Below are 23185 nucleotides of genomic sequence, written 5' to 3'. Positions count from 1 at the left end.
TGCATTGATTCCGATCTTGGATAGCTGTAGTACTCCATCAGTAATGGAAGCTGCAAGCATAGCAGCAGTATATATATATAATATATATATATATATAATATATAATATATATTGCTGTAATTTTACATTTATCTAAATAAGCGTTTCACTAAATTATTTGTTAATAGATTAAACCCTGTTCTACATATTCACAAAAGCCAAGAATTTAGAAGATCCTAACAGCATCAGGACTTAGCTCAAATTAGAATGCAAAAATAAATGGGATTCTGTCTCATGTTATTTTGACTCAGGAAGAGATAACTGTAGGTGGTTCCTCCGATCTTTTAAAGTTTATAGATCTAGTTGTATACTCTGGGAAAATCCAGATCTTTCTGCGTTGCACTATTACGCAAATAAATCCACGGTCGAAAATATCAACTCTACTTTTTTGGACATTTGAAACAAGTGACATTAAAGCCGAGATATATATTTACTGTGATCCACAGAGATACACTTAAAGACTGCAATATATACGCTGCTTATTGTTTAGAGGTTATATTCCCTGGGAGATTGCCGTTTTACCTTTTTGGACTGAGTCCATATTTTACATTTTTTAGTATCTTTATACCACCGGTGGTCTACATTTTTATTAATCTTTTTTCTGTATTAATGGATTAGTGTGATTGTATTTGCTACGACTGGATTATACTGCATACTACTATATTGTCCTTAATAAATTATTCATTTAGATTTCCATTCTGGTCTATGTTGTTACTCCTTAGCACACTTTATATATTATATATAAATTCTTCTTATTTGTCTGCAATGTGCATCTCATGTTTGTAACCATGTATGTATGACCTCAAAACTACAATAATAAAAAAAAAAAAAGCTACTAGCCCATAGAGAAAAAAAGTTACTAGTCCACTCAATGTTAATGATAACAAAATGTAAAATTTTTGTATGCATCTGCTGTAATTTCTTAATCGTCCTGGACAATTCGAAAATGGTTCTAGTATGAACAGTGACTAATTTTGTGCATAACTCACCGCCATTGCTGTTTTATTTATAAGCATTACCTAAAGAATAGGTTCTCTATCTATATCATCTATTCCAGTTAGAGTGTGCGGTCCATTTCTGTGTTTTGTACGTACTTCGGGAAATTACAAATGCCTGTGTCACCCTGGGCGGTTTCCAGTTTGTTTGTTTGAAAGCATGCATTGTATTGTGTGGCTGCTTGATTAGGGTCCCAGGAGGGGAGAGATCTTGACGTGGTTCTGGGCTTAAAACACCTGGCACCAAATGCAACCAACTCTACCATTTTGCTATTAAATATTACTGTGTGGCTGCTAGTGAGTGCCAGGTTTTCGGTGTGCTGTATTTTTTTTTATATATATAAAAAATACAAAGTGTTTGTTGAAAATCAGTTTTTGTTGTAATGAAAACTTTGATATAAATAAAAGATTAAATAAAAAAAAAATAAAGTGTAAAGAGGAAATAGGCATTTAATAAATATGAACAGATTTATTTTCTTGGCCATCACAAAAATAACTGATGTATCTTTACATTTAACATGTTTTACATTGCAGTATTAACATCTGTTCTTTAAAAGGTCAATTAAATGTCTTAAAAAGCTCTATGTATTTACCTTTAAATACAGACACTTACAAGAGGGACTTTGTATGCACCTTTAAATACATACAGTTACAAGAGACAAATGCAATATTAGCTAATATTTGGACAAATCACAATTTTGTAACTGTTTTTTGGCATCAACAATGCAAAGAGAAAATGAACAAGATATTATTCAGCTGAAAGACTGTCCAGTTCAGTGCATGGCACCATTGTAATGAATTTAAGTATTTGTTAACACCTTTTGATGTTTCATTTTAACACACTGATTTGTTTTGCTTGTATAAAAGTTATCTTCGGTCAGTCTTGCCAGATTTTCTTTTCCCAGCCAGTAAATGTTTAGGCTTCAAATCAAATACATGTCTGTCAGATTCTCCTTTCCTGCCAAAACGATTCATTTTCACCTGAGATTTCTTCATGATTGTTTTGGCCTTCTTTACCATCTGTTAAATAAACAAAAAGTTCAGTGAATATATTCCTACGCATTTAGGGCTGGGCTCTGCTATAAAAGGGAAGACTATTACTAAAGATTAAGCGACATAATTCCAGTATTGTAGCTACACAAACTTGTATGCTCCGGTGTTCTAAATGTAATTTTTTTTGTAACATTTTAATAAGATTTCAAAAAGATGCGTAAACGGTCCTTTTGCTTTCTACCTATAAGTGAAAGCTCATTACACAAAGTGGTTCTCATCTGTACAAACTTGGCTTTTGCTAAACATATTTTTAACCCGCTGTGGATGAAGGTTTTTACCAGTTTCCATGCTTAAATGACAGGCAATTTTGGCATTTACTCTTTATTGGTTTCACCATAATTTTTTTTAAAGACAAACAGGGCTTTCTTGTGATGCCCAATATGGGTATAGAAAATAAAAATGTAATAGTAGAAAATATGGGGGGGGGGGGAGGGATTAACATTTTATTGCTTTCACATTTTACCCTGTATGTCTAGGTTTCCTAGTAATTTATATAGCAAATATAGGCCATTTACTTATTGGTATAACAATAAAATTTGCTATACTTGGACTGTGAAGCTTAATGATGGCCACCCAATCCAAAACCACTATACAAATGTATGTATTTGTCAAAACTAGATACCCAAGGGTATTTACCTAGAAGCATTTTGACACTTAATTTAACCCTTTAATAAATAAGGGCTAAAAATAAAAGCGAACATTATAATAATAAATACTTTAATATAATTAGAAATTACTCAAGAAAAAACAAAGCTCTTTTAATGAATCAGTATAACCTTACCTTAACATCCCGCATTCCAGACTGGTCTCGTGGGGTCCTTGAGTTACTTCTGCTGCGAGTAACTGAAGTTGGTGTTTCAGATTCATCACGCTTACGTTTTCTTTGCAAGCTACGTGATCTTGCTTGTACAGCATAATGAGCCTGGTGACCACAAATCAGGTTATAAATCACACATATGCCAAACCAGTAACTTGCAAACATAAAACATTTGTTTAATCTTTCCAAAAGATTTGTATATATCTTGCAAAAAAATCAAAAACTTCTCTGCACAAGAACTTACTTTCAGACAATAATAATAATCTTTAAGCGTTTTTACTGCCAAGTTCCTTACCTCATTCTTTTCAGTCATATCCAGCCCAAGGGAACTCATCTCTTTTTCTAGAGTCTTACGCTCAACCTGTAGAACAAACATAAATAATAGGTGTTTTGTACCACGCTAGAGCAGCCAAGAAACAAAAATCGGTAACCTAGGCTTTTATAATGGTGTAAATGGCCTTAAAGGGACATAAAACAAGTTGGGATAGACACAAAATATAATATGTACTTTAATTACTTTACCCGCAAATTAATACTGCAGTACCTCGCCATTAACCCTTTCTTTTTAGTTTCTGAACTGTAAAGCTCTCTCTCTCAACTAGCTATTTGATTTGCAGGTTACAGAATTTTATTTTTGACCCCTCTAGGGAGTATAGGACAAGCACAATTTACACTAACGCAAGAGGTGTTTATGTCCCTTTAACATGCACATACAAACTTTTTCGGGAAATGTTGTGAGAGTTAATGTATAAAACAAAGATTTAAAGAGAAAGAACACTAGTAAGAGATCATGGTTTTTATTTGAAGGTTAATAAAGGTTGTTACTTAGCATCTATATTGCCATATAAAAAGTGTTGTACATCACTCACCTTCTTGACAGTTCTGGGCAGCCTTGGCCCATGTTTATCTTTCTCCTTGGACTCAAGGAACTTGAACTTTTTCTTTTCACGGATCTGCTGAGCAAGTTCTCGAATATTTGTCATTTCCTCATCCTCACTCTCAGGGTCACTATCATATTCTCCTGCTGCCTGCTTTAATTCCTCCTCTTTTTCCAATTCTTCCAGTTTCTTTGACAAAATGAAATTAACTAGTTATTCGCAGTATTTATATTACTTTTTATAATCACTACATAAGCATTATAAAAAGGTCTACAAAATTAAAGTGGTTTTGGTTCAGCACCTGGGTAGCGCTTGCTGATTGATGGCTAAATTTAGCCACCAATCAGCAAGCACTACCCAGGGTGCTGAACCAAAAATGGGCTGGCTCCTGAGCTTAAATTTCTTTTTCAAATAAAGATACAATTTGATAATAGGAGTAAATTAGAAAGTTGCTTAAAATTGAATCACAAAAGAAAAAAAATCCTTTAAAACACTGATCAAGAAATCCCTGTGTAGAAAGTTGCAGGATGCATGTCAGTCACTTTAGCGATGGGAAAAACAGTTTCAATTACAGGACATATACACAAATAATGAAAGTAAACTATTTGTTTTCTCTTAAAGGGACATAATACTCATATGCTAAATCACTTGAAACTGATGCAGTATAACTGTAAAAAGCTGACAGGAAAATATCACCTGAGCATCTCTATGTAAAAAAGGAAGATATTTTACCTCACAATCTCCTCAGCTCAGCAGAGTAAGTTCTGTGTAAAAAGTTATACTCAGCTGCTCTCAGCTGCAGGTAAAAATAAAAAATAAAAAAATGAAGAAATGAACAGCGGCCAATTAGCATCAGCATTGCTGAGGTCATGAACTCTTACTGTGATCTCATGAGATTTGACTTAACTCTCATGAGATTTCATAGTAAGCTTCCTTTACCTGATTGGTGAAATATGAGAGTTCACGATGCTCATCCCCTAAGATGTCCCAGGACAGACACACTAAAATGCTGCTTAGAAATCCTTTAAAATGGGAGGTGGCTACTGAGGAACTTTTGAGGTAAAATATCTTTCTTTTTTACATAGAGATGTTCAGGTGATATTTTCTAATCAGCTCAGCTTTTTACAACTATGCTGCATCACTTTCAAGTGTTTAAACATTTGGGTATTATGGCCCTTTAAAGAGTGAGGCTAAGTTTATTTTTTACATGGTTTGATTTTTCTGTGATGCAACAGAAACGACTATGCTCTCAACAATGTGCATATTGTGATTCTTTTCTCCTGTATTCATGTATATTTTGATGTATCACAGTTGTGTTGTGACTTTAACCTCAATAAAAATTATTAAAAAAAACAACAACAAAAAAACACACATTTTATAGGCAATTCAGTTTCAAGTTCAATGTCACTATCATCATACTGACTTCCATAAACGCTTTATCCAAACTGCTCAACATTGTTTATTACGGTGCCCACAAAGAGCAGTGCCCAGAAACAAAACAAAACTTACCTTCATTATTTCAGGGTCAATGTAGTCAGCAATATTGTGTCCCTCCCAGACTTCTGGTATCTTGTCATACTTCTCAGTTGGATTCATTATATCCCAATATTCTAAGAAAGAGGATATGTATTTAACCCCTTAGCAGCAAGGAGAATTATGCATCTTAATTTTACTTTGGATTTTGATGTGCTGTATTAAACCATCTGGATGTGTATTCCCGCCAACAGGGTCCTTTTAAAGGCCAGTAAATTGTGACATAAAAATGTGTCTAAAAAGGTTAGCAACTAGTTAAACACACATTCATGAACAGGTATTAAATGTCTGATGCTTATAAGAAGATGCATGTCATGTAGATGGTTTTTGTCCTTGGTGAGCAGTTAAATATACTTTTAGAAGGTGTGTGTGTGTGTGTGTGTGTGTGTGTATGTATATATATATATATATATATATATATATATATATATTTATATTTATCTCTCTCTATGTGTGTGTGTGTGTGTGTGTGCTTACATTTTTTATACAGCTGGTTTTATCTAAATAAAACACATTTTAGGATAACACTGAATCCTGTCATTATGAACTCACATTTGAAGAATATCACTTGAAAAATCTAATGAGGAATTAATTTAAAGAGTATCAAACAATAACTTGCAGTGAGACTTCATACTTACTCTGCAGATCCAAGATATAATCATCTCCCATTTCCATCTCAATATCCTTCTCCTGTGAAGGGAGATACATTACAAATCGGAATACAAATGGATTAAATGCCATTTATATCTAACCCTTACCCAAGAGGATGCTCAAACAGATACACAACACTAAATCTAAAATTTTAAATAAAATATCTACAGAAACATTTTCTGCATTTAAATGTAGTCAGAAGGCAATAATATGTACTTGCACAATAACTCACAGGCAGTAAGCTGCTTTTCATAAACACGTATGGTGTGTGAACCACAAAGATATGGATGCAACATAAAATATAAGCACCTGGAGTACAGGCATACCTCAGATATTGCGAGTTTGGTTCCAGACCACCACAATAAAGCGAATATAGCAATAAAGTGAGTCACACTCATTTTTTGTTTCCCAGTGCATATAAGTTAGTTATATTAAACTATAAAGTAGCCTATTAAGCGTGCAATAACATTATGTCTAAAAAACAATGTACACAACTTAATTCAAAAAATACTTTATTGCTAAAAAAATCCTAACCATCATCTGAGCCTTTAGTGAGCCATAATATGCTTGCTGGTGGAGTGTGTATAAAGAGCAATATCGCGAGGTATTGCCTGCACATATAAATAAATACTTACAATTAAACAGAGTGCAGAATAGAGATTAATCTGCTTTTTCTGTTTTCCCAGCCTAACTTTATCAGCAGTACTAAACTGGGAGCTTTTGAAGAGTTTTTAAAAAAGTTTTATACTGGATTTTGATATCCGTATCTGTGCATATTCTTCTTTATAGTAGTGTCTTACTTGCAGATATGGGAAAATTGCTGTATACTGTCCCTTTAACGAAGCCTTTAGGACAGCCACATTCTTATGCAATACATTCTTGTATTTTTCCCCCTTTCTTAAAGAGGACATAATATGAAGTTTGAATGTAAATTAGCACTAAAGAGGAGATTATTTTACAAAATGCTGCTACGGAGCATTTTCAGTACACTTTCATATTCAGGATACTCAAGGTGTGTCGGGAGCACATGGTACACCAATATCAGATATGCTTGCACAGGGCCTGCTAGGGTATACTCACAAGACAACCTACACAAGAAAAGTCACCTCAAACTTAAGTAACTTTTCTTAGAAGTATTTTTGCAGAATGCTTTTTAAGTGTTAAATGAAAAAGGTTTATTTGAATGTTCACATCACTTTAAAAAGCTTCACAAGAGATTACTCACCAATCTCTTTTTAGGTGCATCTGTTTCCATGCGTTTCCTTCGCACCAGCGCTCCATCAGGAATAAATGGTGGCCTCTCCTGAAACAAACAAAGCACAATGATACATTTTAACCTGCTGTCTAGATGTCACCATGCAAAAAAACAAACTGTTTTTTATTTAAAGCCTTTTAAAAAAAATGAGGAGCTCAATTGGAAATACTATGCTTACTACTTTCTTTTCTGAATTATAAGTCTGGTCCCATCCAAAAGGAATATTTAAATATAAGTAACATTAACCATTCGCACCATAGGAATAATAATTAGTCTGGAAACAGAAATGATGTAAAAAACAAAATATCCATCACCATTGCTGGTGCCCAGGAATATTAAAATTAAATACTTTAATCAAAGAAAACAAAAAATATTCATAACCTTCACTATTTTTACTTGCGAAGGAACAAAAAAGTTCTACCTCTTTACTTCTAGAGTAGCCATTTAAAGAGAGATATTTGTCATTAAATAGTCACGCACATGGCTCACGTAAAATAAGCAAGTGAGTCGCATGAACATACCAATGTATGCTCTAGGAATGCTTCTTCATAATGATCCTTTTTCTCAGAATTCGTTTTGTAAAAGAAAGAAAAGTCTTGCAAAAAATGCTTAGTCATATTTGTAGTGCACTACTGTACATTTCAGACTTGATTGATTTCTGTCCCTTGAAGTCCTGCATGATTTGCATGTAATTATCGATACAAAAACGTTCCTAATTAAAGCTAGATTTTATATTCCACTATACATCTTTACTACATGCTGGAAAATGGAACAAAAAAAAACACAACTCTGTAAAAACATAGAAATTCACAATACTATAACACAATGGGCAAATGAGATGATATAATATACATATAGTTGCTCACCCTGTTGTCCCGTTTGCTTGGCACAGCTAAATGCAGCCTGTTTAGTACATCATTAACCTTGTTGCCTTTCATTTTGGTTTCCACTCTATGAGCCAAAAGTCGATCACAGGCCTACAAACAAAAATATAAAGGGCTCATTTAAATATTAAATTTCAGTCAATAAAATGCAGTCAATTCAAAAAGACAAACAAACAGTAACAAAACAACAACTTAGAAGCCAGATATTTTTTTTTAGCTTTTGTGGAGACAAAATATTTATCAATTATATCTAAAATGCTCATACAGAAAAGGTTGCGGATTAAAAACCTACAGTTAATGACTATATTGTGTGTTGGATGAGTTAATGCGGTTTGTTCATTTTAAAAAACAATTACAATGCAAGGACAAAGCCAAGGCCTAGATCTTTAGAAGCTTGTGTTGGGCTTTGGTGTATAAAAGACAATGTCCTCAAGTCAACAAACCTCTGTTTTGACTTGAATCACGCCTTCCTCTGTGAGTGTGCTGGTCTCAATTACAGGTATTCCTTCATCTTCAAAATCTTTGAATATTTTCTGAAATGCAAAATAAGTTCTTTTCACCACAAAAAAACCCTTGTATCACACTGAATAGTGAACATCGCACTCAACACAGCACTGGCCCAGGAGTCTGCAATACATTACAGAACATCTGCAGATTCATCAAAACTCTTACATACAAATAGTTCTCCAAATATTGTGTTTTAACTGTTATGTTAGGTAAAATCAGAAGAGTGTATAGTAATGGAATACATTCATTTCCTGTTCTAAAGTCTACATCTCACAACTTATGGAAGACTGAGGTTCTATATGATTTATAGACATAACAGACCTACCTGCTGTTCTTCAGAAAGTTCAGAAACTCTCTTGACATCACATTTGTTTAGGATCAAAATCAAAGGCTATTTTGAGGAGGGGAAAAAATAAATAAGATTTGAGAAGCACTTTTCTTTGTTGTAATACAAATTTATCTCACATTTAAGCAACCACTTACTTTGTTAGCAAACAGAGGACGAATGTTGTTGAAGAGCTCCAGCTGTTCCTCTAAGGAGTGCCCGCACTGTTCAGAGACATCCATCACATACAAGACTGCAGAACGTAAGTGAGCCAAGGCTGTGATAGCCTGCATCTCTATGGTGTTCCTCTCTTCAAGGGGATGATCTAATATACCAGGTGTGTCCACTACCTGCACCACACAAAAACCACCTGATCACAGCTGAAAACATACTATAATACATAGACTATAACATATAGACTGAAATTAAAGACCCATTTTAGGAATGGATTCCAAAAACACAACCTTCCTCAAAAAAGTAACCAATAATACCAAAACTACATAACCATAATATGAACCGGGTGCTTTAGACTTAAACAGTCTACTCCAAAATTGTAAAAAAAAAAAAAAAAAAAAAAATGTATAGATAATCCCTTTATTACCCATTCACCAGTTTGGCACAGCCAACATGGTTATATTAATATACTTTTTACCTCTGTGATTACCTTGTATCTAAGCCTCTGCAGACAGCCCACTTATCTCAGGGATATTTATTATCTACTGACTGATTTTACCCAATTAGTGATGTGTCCTGCACAACTCCACGCTAGTGAGCACAATATTATCTACATGGCACACATGCATTAGCAGCGTCTTGTGAAAACCTAATAAAAATGCATGTGATAAGAGGCTGTCTGTAGCGGCTTAGAAACAAGCAGACATTAATATAACAAATGTTGGTTGTGCAAAGCTGGGGAATAGGTAGTAAAGGCGTTGTCTATCTTTAAAAAAACAACAACGTCTGGTGTAGACTATCCCTTTAACCCAACCTGCTGAAAACACCTTAGTATGAGTAGTTCTGTGATAGTCAGTTTCTTATATACAACAGATGATTGTACCGCTCCTCTGTACATTTCTACACAGGTTTTCCATTAGAGCCAGAAAAACTACTGCATAACTAAACACAAAGCGTTTACTGGCCTTTTGCAGTAACTAACCTGCCATCGTAGGTATTTGTAATCCATATGTCCCACGAACAAGGATTTGGTGGTAAATGCATAAGGCTGAACTTCTACATCTGCACGGGTTACCTAGATAAAATAAAAACATTCCTGAAGCACTTGCTCTACGGATCATTGTCAGACCACATTGTGTTCTATTCCCTATACATTACTGCCCTTAGATAGAATGAAAATGTACTTAATGTTCTGATTGCCAAACATATACATAAAAAAGGACATCACATGAATAGTCAGAAATTATTCACATTGGCAAAAGCCAATATATTATTTCATATATTAATGGGGAGGCCAAATTGACCATTATATTTTGAAATATGCAGTATTGTTTTGCAGGGATGTATGCTAAGGAGCCTGCCCATTTCTGGAGCACTATGTGGCAGCAGGCTGGCAAGAGCACTAGAGGGCAGCACTATTTCCTGACATGTAGTGCTCCAGATGCCTACCTAGGTATCTCTTCAAAAGAGAATATCATGGGAACAAAGCACATTTGATAAAAGAAGTTAATTAGAAACTTTTTAAAAATGGTGTGCTCTGAATCATATCCCTTCAAGTTTATACTCCAAGCATCAAACAAACGCTAGTATTTACCACCACTAAAAATACACAGTTTCTGTCATTGTTTCCTAAACTCACCCTATCTGTAAGGCAAGTATATCACTAACTCAGCGCTCTTCTCCAATGAGGTGACGTTTACAGCTCTAGACCTATAGCTGTGCTAGGATGTCAGCTGACACGCATGGCTATTGGTTTAGAGGTAGAAACATCACCTCATTGAAGAAAACGATGTGCCGGGGGTGGCTGGAGGTGCAGAGTTAGAGATAGACTTGCCTTACAGATAGGGTGAGTTTAACAGCGTTTTTTTAGGAAACGATAACAGAAACTAATGTTTATTTTTAGTGATGGTAAATCTTAGCGTTTGTTATACGCTTGGGTTTACCATCACTTTAACACATGATAGGAGAACAATCCACAGAGCAGAGTAAACACTTTCTAAAATCAATTGTCAGTGTCCGCAGTTACAGAAGTTTTTAGATTTCCTTTCACCTAAGACCTGCCAAATCCTAGTCTAGAATTGTTGCCAACTTTGTTAGACTGGACAGCAGGACAAGTAAAAATAAAACAGTAAAACGCACCTTGTTTATAAAGCTTGACTTGCCGACATTAGGATACCCACACAGAAGTAAAGTCCTTGTATTGGGATCAATGGATGGTAGACGGGACAGATGCTGTCGTACTATGAAGGAAGGCAAGCAACCATTTCACAAAAATGAGATATAGGGCTAGAAGTGTATTAGCCAACATTCTAAACAATTGTATAAACTAATATAGTGCAATACAGATTGATAATATACTTAGCAACTGCAGACAGATTGTAAAAAGCTGTACAATATACATTGTGGTCACTTCACAGGGCAATGAATAAAGATGTCTAAAGGTTATGTATGAAACATGCATTAGAAACAACCTTATATAACATTAACCACCAAAATAGCAGTAAAAGTATAGCATCTATATGAAAGAGCAATATATAAAATATTTCATAAATATGAAAAAAGCGTATGTTAGAGAGACAGTTAAAATTAAACAAATAAATTGGGTAGAGCATGACATTTTAAACAACTTTCAAATTGACGTATTAATTTTGCCAAGTTGGTATCCTTTGTTAAAGAGTAATCCTAGATGAGCTCAGGAGCGTGCACGTTTCTTTAGCTATCTAGCAGCATTGTTTGCAACAATATTTCTAGCAATGTTAAACATAGTTGCAAGCAATGTTGGCATAGACTGCTAGACACGTGCACACTCCTGAGTTCCTTGAGGCATACATAGGTTTACTCCTCAACAAAGGATACCAAGATAACAAAATAATTAGATAATACAAGTAAATTGGAAAGATGTTTAAAAAACGGCATTGTCTATCTAAATCATGAATGTTGAATGCACGGTTCCTTTTAAGGCTGTTTATCTTTATGCTACCAGGAAGTGCATTTTTATGTACAACTGGGATCGCAGCACTGACTGCTTACTGACGGACACAGCTTTATTTGTAGGCGAGCATTAAAAAAAAAAAAAGAGTTTCTTTCCCCAGAGAACATGTTTGAAAAACATCTGTCCAGTAAAAAAATAAAAAAAATAAAGTTAGCATTTACACTTTCTTCTTGCTGACTTTTGGTAAAAGATACATTAAAAGCCTTTCTGTCTGCTCTATAAAACTTCAGTAACCGCGTCCTCAGGCGGCTCTGCATTTCAGGCTATAGATCCTGAATTAAAGACTCAAATGCAGAGCATGTATGAAAAAAATCCCAACAAGTGAGCCAAGGACAGATGGAAAGTTTAATGTCCCTTTAAAGGGATATGAAATCCCAAATATTTCTTTTGTGATGCAGACAGAACATACAATAAAAATAAAAAATCTAATTTGCTTCTATTATCAAATTTGCTTTCCCCCCCCATGATATTCTTTGTTGAAGATACCTAGGTAGGAGTCCAGACACAAGCACGCTCCTGAGTTACCAAGAGAACGAAGACAAATTGCAAATAGAAGTAAATCAGAAAGTTGTTTTGTTAATGCATGCTCTATCTGAATCATAAAAAATAATTTGGGGTATTAGGTCCCTTTAAATTTGACAAAAGACAGTAAAAAATGAAACTATCCCTTTAAATCGTGCCTTACACACCTTGTTCTAGATATTCCAGACTCTGCTTCTGTTTTTTGATGATGGTGCACATGCGCCCCAGAGCTGCTCGCTTTAACTGCTTACATCGATACAAGGAATCCCCGTATTTCATCAGTCTCACGTAATCCTTGGCCACGCTGTAATAATAAGAGGAGGGAAGTGAAGCAGAAATTCATAGCAGATGGATGAAAACTAAAAAGAGAGCAGTCTCTTACTTGTCAATGAGATTCTTAGCAATATTGATTTGTCCCAGGGCCAGTTTGTAGTGGTCTTTGTCATAAAGGACATTCATTAAATCCGCATAAAAAGGATGAACATCCTGCAAACAAATTCAAAGACAAATAACTTATTTCCAAAGGACCGAAACCTTATATTTTCATTCAAATGTAACGACAAGATTATTGTGAAGTGTTTGTGCTTTAACATTTAGAGTTCCTTATAACAAAAGAAAAAATATAAAATTGATGGTTTTGAAGCACCATATTGCTGCATGGATATTTTAAACACCTTTCCAATTTCCTTCTCTTATATAATTAGCTTTGTTCTCTTGGTATCCATTGTTGAAAAGCACACCTAGGGTAGGCTAAGGAGCTGGGAGCTTGCACATATATACCTCTTGTGATTGGCTTATCAGTGTGTTAGCTCCCAGTAGTGCATTGCTGTTCCTTCAATAAAAGGATACCAAAAGAATGAAGCAAATGATGATAGAAGTATATTGGAAAGTTGTTTAAAATTGTATGCTCTGTCTGAATCATGAAATATTTTTTTTGGGGGGGTTTATGTCCTTTTAATGTCAGATTCAAATTGTTGTAGAAATTATATAAATACATGGCCTCAAAAAAAAAGGGAACAAACTGAGCCACAGCTGCTTGCTCCAGGGTCCAGCTTCATGTAACTCAGGAAAGATCCTATCCAGGACAGCATAGACCAGAAGTAACAGGGAATTCTCCTCTAAATGCAGAATATGTACTACAGCTACAAAACCCTTTATCCAAACTGCTTGGGATCGGAAAAGGTTTGGATTTCTGAATATTTCTATCTTTAAAAAGGGACAGTTTGGAGAGAGATGGGAGAAAGTGGCTAATTGGTGGATGCACACATATGCATCTTATTGACTAACCTAATGGTTTAAATACACTGCTACTCCTTCAACAAAGGAAACCAAGAGAACAAAGCAAAACTAATAATAATAGAAGTAAATTACAACATTGTTGAAAATTGTATGTTCTATTGAAATCATGAAAGTAAAATGAAGGCACTCATGTCCCTTTAAGGCACAATGGGTAAGTGGTATACATCGTTTTGTCTCCACAACACCAGAAAAACTAAAGTGCTCAACTGGGAATGGACAGAGCTGTAGTAGGTTGCCCTATAGGATGGTGACCACCATAGCCATCTTTTATTCAAAAGATTTATATAAAAAAAAAAAAAAAAAAAAAAAAAAAAAAAAAGGAGGTGTAGCTCAATATCCTCTCCAGGCTGCAGGATATAAAACAGCTGCACTATGATCATCCACATTTCCAATTTAATATGCTTCATTAACATTCTTAAAAGGAACAGCAAACCCCTTGAGATTTTAGGTAAAATGTTTAGTTATGTGTAATAAAACAAACTTGCAAAACATTTTCATTATTTATTTGGCCTTGTTTTCATGCAATTTAGTTTTGAAAATTGAGAGGTTTTAATTCTCAGAACATGAACTGCACCCTGCTGACTGAAGGCTAACTCTGCTACATATATTTTCCTTATTGGCTTTAAATGATAACAACTGCAAAACAATGTACTTTATACTAACATTAAGACAGTGGCTACCCTGATTGTCCATAGACTAAAGCCCAGCTGTACTATGCACGTCTACGTCATAAAAGGTTTCCCTGTTTATAATAGCGCAGGTCCCGCTCTAAGCAGCAACTCCACGCTATTATACCCTGTATTACCCTCTGTCCTCCCTTCTGGTCACCGGAAAAAGTCCCATTAGTAATGCAAACCCCATAGAAAGACCAGCAACGGGTCCTTAAGAAGTTACATTTTAAACTTGCACTCATAAGTTTGTGAAATCTCTGCCTAACAACTCTTTCATTTGAACTAAAATGTCTCTTCAGAAGCCAGGTAAATTATATTTTAAAATCGCCAGTAAAGAGAATTTTGGGCTTTCATAACAAATGGATTTGTCAGATAAGTGCAGCAGACATGGAGATAATGATGATCACCATTTTTCCATAATTTACAATGTATTATTCTGTGCAATATTTGCCATTCCTTGAATCTACAAATAAAGGCAATTTGTATTAATATCACTAGTTTTAATATAGTCATGTGTTATTTTAAATAGGTTACTTCTCACTTACTAAAGTAAGGAATGTTCCTTTAAATTAAAATGATCAGGTAATGACAGCAGCTTGCATTTCATAAAACAGAAAATGCTACTCACATCCAGTTTGGGGAAATCAGTTAGAATTTGAGATAATCTGTCATGGTAATTTTGCTGCGTGTATTTGACTTTCCTCATATAAAAATGGCGAATACGATGGATTTGATAATGTTTGTGAACAACAGTTGGTGTCTTTCTTTGGGTCTTTGATAATGTTAGGTCTATGAAGTCCTGCAAATAAAAAAAAAAAAGGAAGTTATACTCACAAAACAGACAGAGGTTAAAAAAATACATTAAAACATTTTAAATCCATTTGAAAAAACTAAATTTGCTCACATTTGATTAAAACAAATCTGGCACTTCTGATGCAAGCTTGGCAGTGTCAGGCCATATAGAAAATAGCATCTGGTACCTAGTAAATTACTGATAATATTGTGGACATCCTTTTAGAAATTAATATGTTGGAATTCAGTCATGTTTTTATAATGTTTTATTAAGACTACATTTGTGGTCTTTATTCCCCCTCAGCAGCCTGCGTAGTAGTGTAGTTGTCATAGTCCTTCCCCATTACATAACAGAGGTTTTGTGGCATTTGATCTACAGCAAGAGATTCCTCACAAGTGTTACTTAGTACATTGCCCTGACACTGGTGGTTGTTGAGTGTGTTGCTTTGTGGGTAATAATGTGTGTGCGGGGGGGTCCCACTGATCCATTTTACCTGAGTAGTGTAATAAAAAGGGACATGAAGCCTCATTTTTTAATTTTGTGATTCAGATAGAACATAGAATTTTGAACAACTTCTATTATCCAATTTGCTTCATTCCTTTGGTATCCTTTGTTTAAGGAGCCGTACTTCACTCCTGGGAGCTGGCTGAAAGCCAATGACAAAAAAGGCATATAAGTGCAGCCACCAATTAGTAGCTTCTGAGCCTACTTTGGTATATTTACCAACAAAGGATTCAAAGAAAATGAAAAACTAGATAATATAAATAGAAAGTTATTTAAAACTGCATGTTTGAACCTTACGAAAAAAAAATCTCTTTAAATAGTTTACAATTAGCTCCTTTACCTTTAAAGGGACATTCCAGTCAAAATGTAAATGCACATAGATTTATTACATCTGTGCATGTGAAGCATAGCTAGATATTATCATTGTATCCACATTTAAAATAATGCAGCTGCTCAGATCACCAGTCGGGCTTGTATCATGTCAGCAATTAACAAATTGAGTCATTACTAAATGGTACAAGCACTTTAGGCTCTCTGGGTAAGTGCTGTGTTTAAAATGCTGGTGCACGGTGCATACTTAAATACACTTTTGAAACAGATATAGCTTTTATTAGAAGCATTTTTGCTAATGTATGTATATTACAAAATTTCTTCTGTTCAATACAGAAATATGGAAAATGTGAATAGCTTTTCTTTAGAGCAGGGTTTCTCAACTCCAGTCCTCAGGACCCTTAACAGGAAAGATTTTCATTATATCTTAACTAGAGCACAGGTGAAATAATCATCTAAAGGATGAGAGCATGTTAGTAACCATGGTTACTGATAAGCTGTGTTTCTAGTGAGCAAAAATTGCTATTTTACAGTACAATGTATCTTTAAAAAGAAATCTTTCATTATGCCCCCTATAAATCACTGATGTGTATGCTACAGGAAACCAAGGAATTAAAACTCTACTTATGCTCATTTTACTGTAGGGGTTTACATAGATAAAAATACAAAGCACGCTTCCACGTTTCAAGGATCTGATCAAAAATTATACAAATATAGATACATGTAAAATACTCAAAAAAAGGGGCCAGAAATAGATTTTTAGGAGCCATGAGTCCCTTGTCTCCTGGGATCAGTCAATTTGTACCAATCTTTAAATTGTGTACAGCTAAATTGGTCATAATTACAACTCTCTACACTCAACATTTGAATAGCTGATACATCATATTACCAGAAAGAGGACCCACAAGTAAATTAAATATAGAATTGCAAAAGGAAAATTCTTCATGTATTATATGCAGGCAAAAATGCAAGAGTAAAGATGTGGCTGAATGTATTGGTACCCTTCCACTTTTTAGGAGAACACACAATTTTCTCTGAACAAAGTAAAAGTTCAAAAAAAGTAAATGGTATCCACCTTTCTTTATTTAAAATGTAATAGAACAGAAACTTCACTTTTGATTTATGATTTTACATATTACTTTAACCCCTTAATGACCGGACCATTTTTCAGTTTTCTTACCCTTAATGACAATGGCTATTTTTACATTTCTGCAGTGTTTGTGTTTAGCTGTAATTTTCCTCTTACTCATTTACTGTACCCACACATATTATATACCGTTTTTCTCGCCATTAAATGGACTTTCTAAAGATACCATTTTTTTCATCACATCTTATAATTTAATATAAAAAAATATATAAAATATGAGGAAAAAATGGAAAAAAAACACACTTTTTCTAACTTTGACCTCCAAAATATGTTACACATCTACAACCACCAAAAAACACCCATGCTAAATAGTTTCTAAATTTTGTCCTGAGTTTAGAAATACCCAATGGTTACATGTTTGCTTTTTTGCAAGTTATAGGGCAATAAGTACAAGTAGAACTTTGCTATTTCTAAACCACTTTTTTTCAAAATTAGCGCTAGTTACATTGGAACACTGATATCTGTCCGGAATCCCTGAATATCCCTTGACATGTATATATTTTTTTTTAGAAGACAACCCAAAGTATTGATTTATGCCCATTTTGGTATATTTCATGCCACCATTTCACTGCCAAATGCGAGCAAATAAAAAAAATTGTTCACTTTTTCACAAATTTTGTCACAAACTTTAGGTTTCTCACTGAAATTATTTACAAACAGTTTGTGCAATTATGGCACAAATGGTTGTAAATGCTTCTCTGGGATCCCCTTTGTTCAGAAATAGCAGACATATATGGCTTTGGCGTTGCTTTTTGGTAATTAGAAGGCCGCTAAATGCAGCTGCGCACCACACGTGTATTATGCCCAGCAGTGAAGGGGTTAATTAGGGATCTTGTAGGGACCTTGAAGGGTTAATTTTAGCTTTAGTGTAGTGTAGTAGACAACCCAAAGTATTGATCTAGGCCCATTTTGGTATATTTCATGCCACCATTTCACCGCCAAATGCGAGCAAATAAAAAAAAAAGTGACATTTTTCACAATTTTAGGTTTCTCACTTAAATTATTTACAAACAGCTTGTGCAATTATGGCACAAATGGTTGTAAATGCTTCTCTGGGATCTCCTTTGTTCATAAATAGCAGACATATATGGCTTTGGCGTTGCTTTTTGGCAATTAGGAGGCCGCTAAATGCTGCTGCGCACCACACTTGTATTAAGCCCAGCAGTGAAGGGGTTAATTAGGTAGCTTGTAGAGAGCTTGCAGGGTTAATTTTAGCTTTAGTGTAGAGATCAACCTCCCACCTGACACATCCCACCCCCTGATCCCTCCCAGACAGCTCTCTTCCCTCCCCCACCCCACAATTGTCCCCGCCATCTTAAGTACTGGCAGAAAGTCTGCCAGTACTAAAATAAAAGGTGTTTTTTTTTTTGTTTTTTTTTTTTTTTAATTATTCAGCTGTGATGGACCCCTGCCTTAACCCCCAACCTCCCTGATCCCCCCCAAACACCTCTCTAACCCTCCCCACCTACCTAATTGCCACCATCTTGGGTACTGGCAGCTGTCTGCCAGTACCCAGTTTTCCCCCCCAAAAAAAGTGTTTTGTTTTGTTACATGTTTTATTTTTTCTGTAGTGTAGCTGCCCCAACCACCCCCCCCACCCCCCCCCCCACCCCAGATCCAGATCCTGATCAAAATTCTGCCCCCCTCCCTCTTACCTAAATTCATTGGTGGCAGTGCCAGTGATTGCTGCGCACACGCGCGCGCGTGCACGCAGCCCCCGCACGCTCCCGGCATCCGGCATGCTCAATACACTTGAAGGAACCGGATGCCGGGTAGCGATGGGCCGCCCACCCTCCTCCCTGTAAGCTCCCACCCACCAACGAACGGCCGCATCGCTACCGGTGCAGAGAGGGCCACAGAGTGGCTCTCTCTGCATCGGATGCTTTCTAAAGGGTATTGCAGGATGCCTCAATATCGAGGCATCACTGCAATACCCTGAGAGCTGCTGGAAGCGATTGCGATCGCTTCCAGCACTCTCTTAGACAAGTGACGTACCAGGTACGTCCATTGTCACTAACTGCAAGTTTTTGAAGGACGTACCTGGTACGTCACTTGTCATTAAGGGGTTAAAAACAGTAAAACAAGTGAGCAGTATATTGGTACTCTTAACCTAATATTTTGTAGCAAAGCCTTTGGAGACAATGACTACAATAAAGCGTTTTCTGCAGCTCTGAATAAGATTTCTACACTTTTCAACTGAGATTTTGTCCCACTCTTGAGAAAACTGCTCCAATTCTCTAAGGTTTGATAGGTGCCTTTTCCCAACTGTGAGTTTCAGCTCTTTCCACAGTGTTAGATGGGATTCAGATTTGGACTGAAGATCACTTCAAAACAGTCCAATGTTTTCTTCTCATCCATTCTTGGGTGCTTTTCGAGGTATGTAACGGAGACGCACTTTCTGGCACTATGTTTCGCTTCAGAATGTCTTGATAGTCTTCTGATTTCATTGTGCCCTGTGCAGATTATAGGCACCCAGTGGCAAAGCAATCCCAAAACATCACTGAGCCTCCTGCATGTTTCATGGTAGTGTTGGTAAATCAAAGTTTAAAAAAGCTAGAATTTACCAACACTAAAAATAAATAGAACTTTCAGTCAAAAAGTTAACACAGAAAGGTAAGTTTAGTACCTTTTATTAAAAACTAATGACTTAAAACCTATTTTTATTGATGGTAAATCCTAGCTTTTTTTTTTTATACACTCAGATTTACCATAACTTTAAAAGCTTTTTTCCTTCTGTAAATATGGAGTTGTGATTTGCAAAAAAACAAACAAACAAAAAAAACACCTTTGTTTCATCTGTTCAAAAGAACATTCTCCAAGACTGTGGCTTGTCATCACGTATTTTGGCAGACTCCAGTCAGGCTTTTTTGAGTCGCTCTTAAAATGCAATAGTAACAATCAGTGTTCCCTCTAAGGTCAGCTTTGTGAGTGGCCTAGCAGTGAAACAGAGCAATTAGCAAACACATACAATGCAGACTGCAAGGTGTGATCGCCTTATTAATGTACCAATACTTTAAAGTGCAAGAGAACCAACACTTTCAGCAACATCTGTAACATACTCTGTTACATGCAAGTAGCAATGCACAACTGAGATTTGGCTGGTGCTTGGTGCACTCTTTCACATATGCCTCTTATCACTGGCTCACCAGATATGTTCAACTAGGATCTTAATACTGTAACGCATTGTTGCTCTGCATCTAACCCAGTTGCTGGGGTTAAACATAGTTATATGCAACTAATAGTGAAATGATTCAATGATTTAACAGTCAATTTTCTATTTACACTTTTATGTCCCTTTAAACATATTAAAAAAACAAACAAAACAAAGCTAAGACAAAGACAGCACGAAAAACCATTTTGACCTGAAACAATAATACAGGTAGAAAACCCTTTATCCAAACTGCTTTGGGGCCAGAAAATGTTTAGATGCATCTTTAAAATGAGACAGTTGGGAGAGGGCATGGAACCAAGTGTAAACAATAATATGTCATTTAGGCCAGTGTTTCTCAACCGCGGCCCTCAAGTACCCCTAACAGACCAGGTTTTCATTATAGCTGAACCAGTGCACAGGTAAATTAATCAGCTGATCAGTAACCATGGTTACTAACCTACTCTCATCCATCAGCTGATTATTTCACCTGTGCTCTGGTTCAGCTATAAAGAAAACCTGGCCTGTTGGGGGTATCTGAGGACCACAGTTGAGAAACACTGATTTAAGCAATATTTACATTTCACAATACAGCTTATACGTAACCAAAGCTAGTTTATATCATTTTTAATACTTTAGTGACAATTTTGATAATTTTATTTAAAAAAAAATAGTGAAAAAGTTTAAATTTGAGAATTCTGGCTTTGGGAATATGCAGCTGTATTAGAAAAATACTCCTATGAAGTGTATATTGGAAAGATACTAATTTACACAAATGAAACAGTTATGTACATTTTAGTGTTTAGTTCCCTTTAAACAGCTTTAATTTTTTTCAGAAATTTCAAAAATGTAGTTACTGCTTTTCATACAGATATAACTTTAGATTTACAAATACAGTATTTTTAAAAGCAGATTTTGTTAAATAAAGTCTCTTTGGAGCCAAACTCTGAGCTGAGGTTTTAATTGAGGAGTATTGGTCTGACAGCAAACTTGCTTACCCCTGAATCAACATTGTGTATGACTTAGTGTATGTGCCAATCAGGAACTAGGTATGATATGAGATTTACCTTGCTGTAAATCTCTGTGCAGTCTTTTTTATTTCTAATTTAATTTACATATTGTATGTATTTTACAATAGTATTGCTGCACCTTTATATTCCCAATATACTTATGCCTTTTATGTGGCTTTTGACAGTTGCTGGCACAAGCTATAGATTTCGTACTCCACTAGTTAGAGCTAAACTAAAGAGTATTCTTGTACTCCACGACCCTATAAACTATAATTAAAACGTCTGTAAATTGTAGGGAATTGTTTAAATAGACAATCACATTATTCTATGTAAAACAATATGTTGAACATAATCAGTATCGAATCCCAGTTATTTTTTCTAGATTTCGATACTTATTAGTTCTAGGTACTGATCACACTTATTACATCCACGTGTTGCCTATATAGCTCTTTAAACACGTGCTCGCGCAGTAAGCCGCACAGCTACCTGATAAACACGCCGTGCGCTATTACACTAGTTATAATTTTGAGCATAAACCGACCTTGGCTGGCGGGACCACCATAATCTTCTTGAAGTTATAGAGGGCCATGTTTGCGGCCGCTATTCTCCCAGGCCCCGTAGAAGTTCAGAGGAAGCGTGAGGGAACAGGAAGGAGTCAGCAGCTGAAAGGAAGTAACTAAGCAGCCAAATGAAGCGCTGGTGTTACAGAGCGGCCATCACTGATTTGGGCAACGCAACCTTACTTCAGTGATTCCGATTTCCAAAATATTTTTTACTTTGGGATCGGTCTTGTTGTACAGTTACCCATGATTTATTTTTCTATGGCTTTTTAATACCGTTATCAAAGTAATACAGTAACAATCTAAAAAAAAAATGCAAACGATTAATTTCTAAAATCGGGTAAAATATGAAATTAGGTTATAAAGTAATGGGGTATGTGGGTGCTGCCATGTTGAGCTACATTTATAATTATCTCACAACATTGTTTAGATAGTCTATCCCTAATTGTTTGCAGCAGAATAGTGAGAGTCCATTGCTTTACAGAAACGCCAACAAAAGAACGTCAGTTTTCAGGAAAAGGGGACAGAATAAATAATGAAACCTCTGCAGCCATTTCTTTGTTTAGCTACCCCTTCTAAATGTCTTTCCCTAGATCCTGGGTAATTATTAAAGGGATTGGAAAATCAAAATATAGGGATATTCCAGCCAAAATTGGAAACCACATGACATGAGTGCATTTTCAGTATTAAACAGAAGCAATTTTGTAATATACATGCATTAGCCAAAATGCTTCTAATAAAAGCTATAGCTTTTTCAAAAGTGTATTTAAGTATGCACCGTGCACCAGCATTTTAAACACAACACTTGTTAGGAGAGTTTAAGGTGCTTGTACCAAATCTGGTAATGACTCAATTTGTTAATTGCTGACATGATACAAGCCCCACTGGCGCTCTGAGCAGCTGCAGTATTTAAAATGTGGATGCAGTGAGAATATATAGCTATGCTTCACATGCACTTGCAGAGAAAAATGTTAACACTAAAACAGTTATAGCTCTTAAAAGAAGCATTTTTGCCAATACATGTATATTGCAAATATGTTTCTATTAAAAAATGCAATACATCTACGTGCATTTATATTTTGATTGGAAATATCCCTT

At 35.5% G+C, this 23185-nt stretch overlaps 1 protein-coding gene across 1 annotated transcript; it reads right to left on the bottom strand.

The window, feature by feature from the left end:
* Nucleotides 1-1483: 1483 nt before the first annotated feature.
* GTPBP4 (GTP binding protein 4) lies at nt 1484-22219 on the bottom strand. Its single transcript, XM_053713840.1, has 17 exons — nt 22069-22219; nt 15224-15394; nt 13008-13111; nt 12793-12929; nt 11251-11351; nt 10094-10186; nt 9096-9287; nt 8938-9003; nt 8549-8638; nt 8088-8198; nt 7192-7269; nt 5954-6005; nt 5292-5392; nt 3774-3971; nt 3200-3265; nt 2869-3009; nt 1484-2054 (listed from the first exon to the last, which is right to left on the bottom strand). Exons 1-17 carry the CDS (start codon nt 22114-22116, stop codon nt 1902-1904), a joined length of 1902 nt encoding a protein of 633 aa, XP_053569815.1. The 5' UTR covers nt 22117-22219; the 3' UTR covers nt 1484-1901.
* Nucleotides 22220-23185: the final 966 nt, after the last annotated feature.

The sequence above is a fragment of the Bombina bombina genome, chromosome 5 (assembly GCF_027579735.1).
Source record: "Bombina bombina isolate aBomBom1 chromosome 5, aBomBom1.pri, whole genome shotgun sequence".
Lineage (NCBI taxonomy): Eukaryota > Metazoa > Chordata > Amphibia > Anura > Bombinatoridae > Bombina > Bombina bombina.
This window is presented reverse-complemented; position numbering and strand designations above follow the sequence as displayed.

Coding starts and splice junctions, on each gene's coding strand:
- GTPBP4 (XM_053713840.1), bottom strand. CDS start 22,116: ATGGCCCTCTATAACTTCAAGAAGATTATGGTGGTCCCGCCAGCCAAG. Junction 15,395..22,068: donor TGGTGGTCCCGCCAGCCAAG/GTCGGTTTATGC, acceptor TTTTATTTGCAG/GACTTCATAGACCTAACATT. Junction 5,393..5,953: donor TTATATCTTGGATCTGCAGA/GTAAGTATGAAG, acceptor CCTCTTTCTTAG/AATATTGGGATATAATGAAT.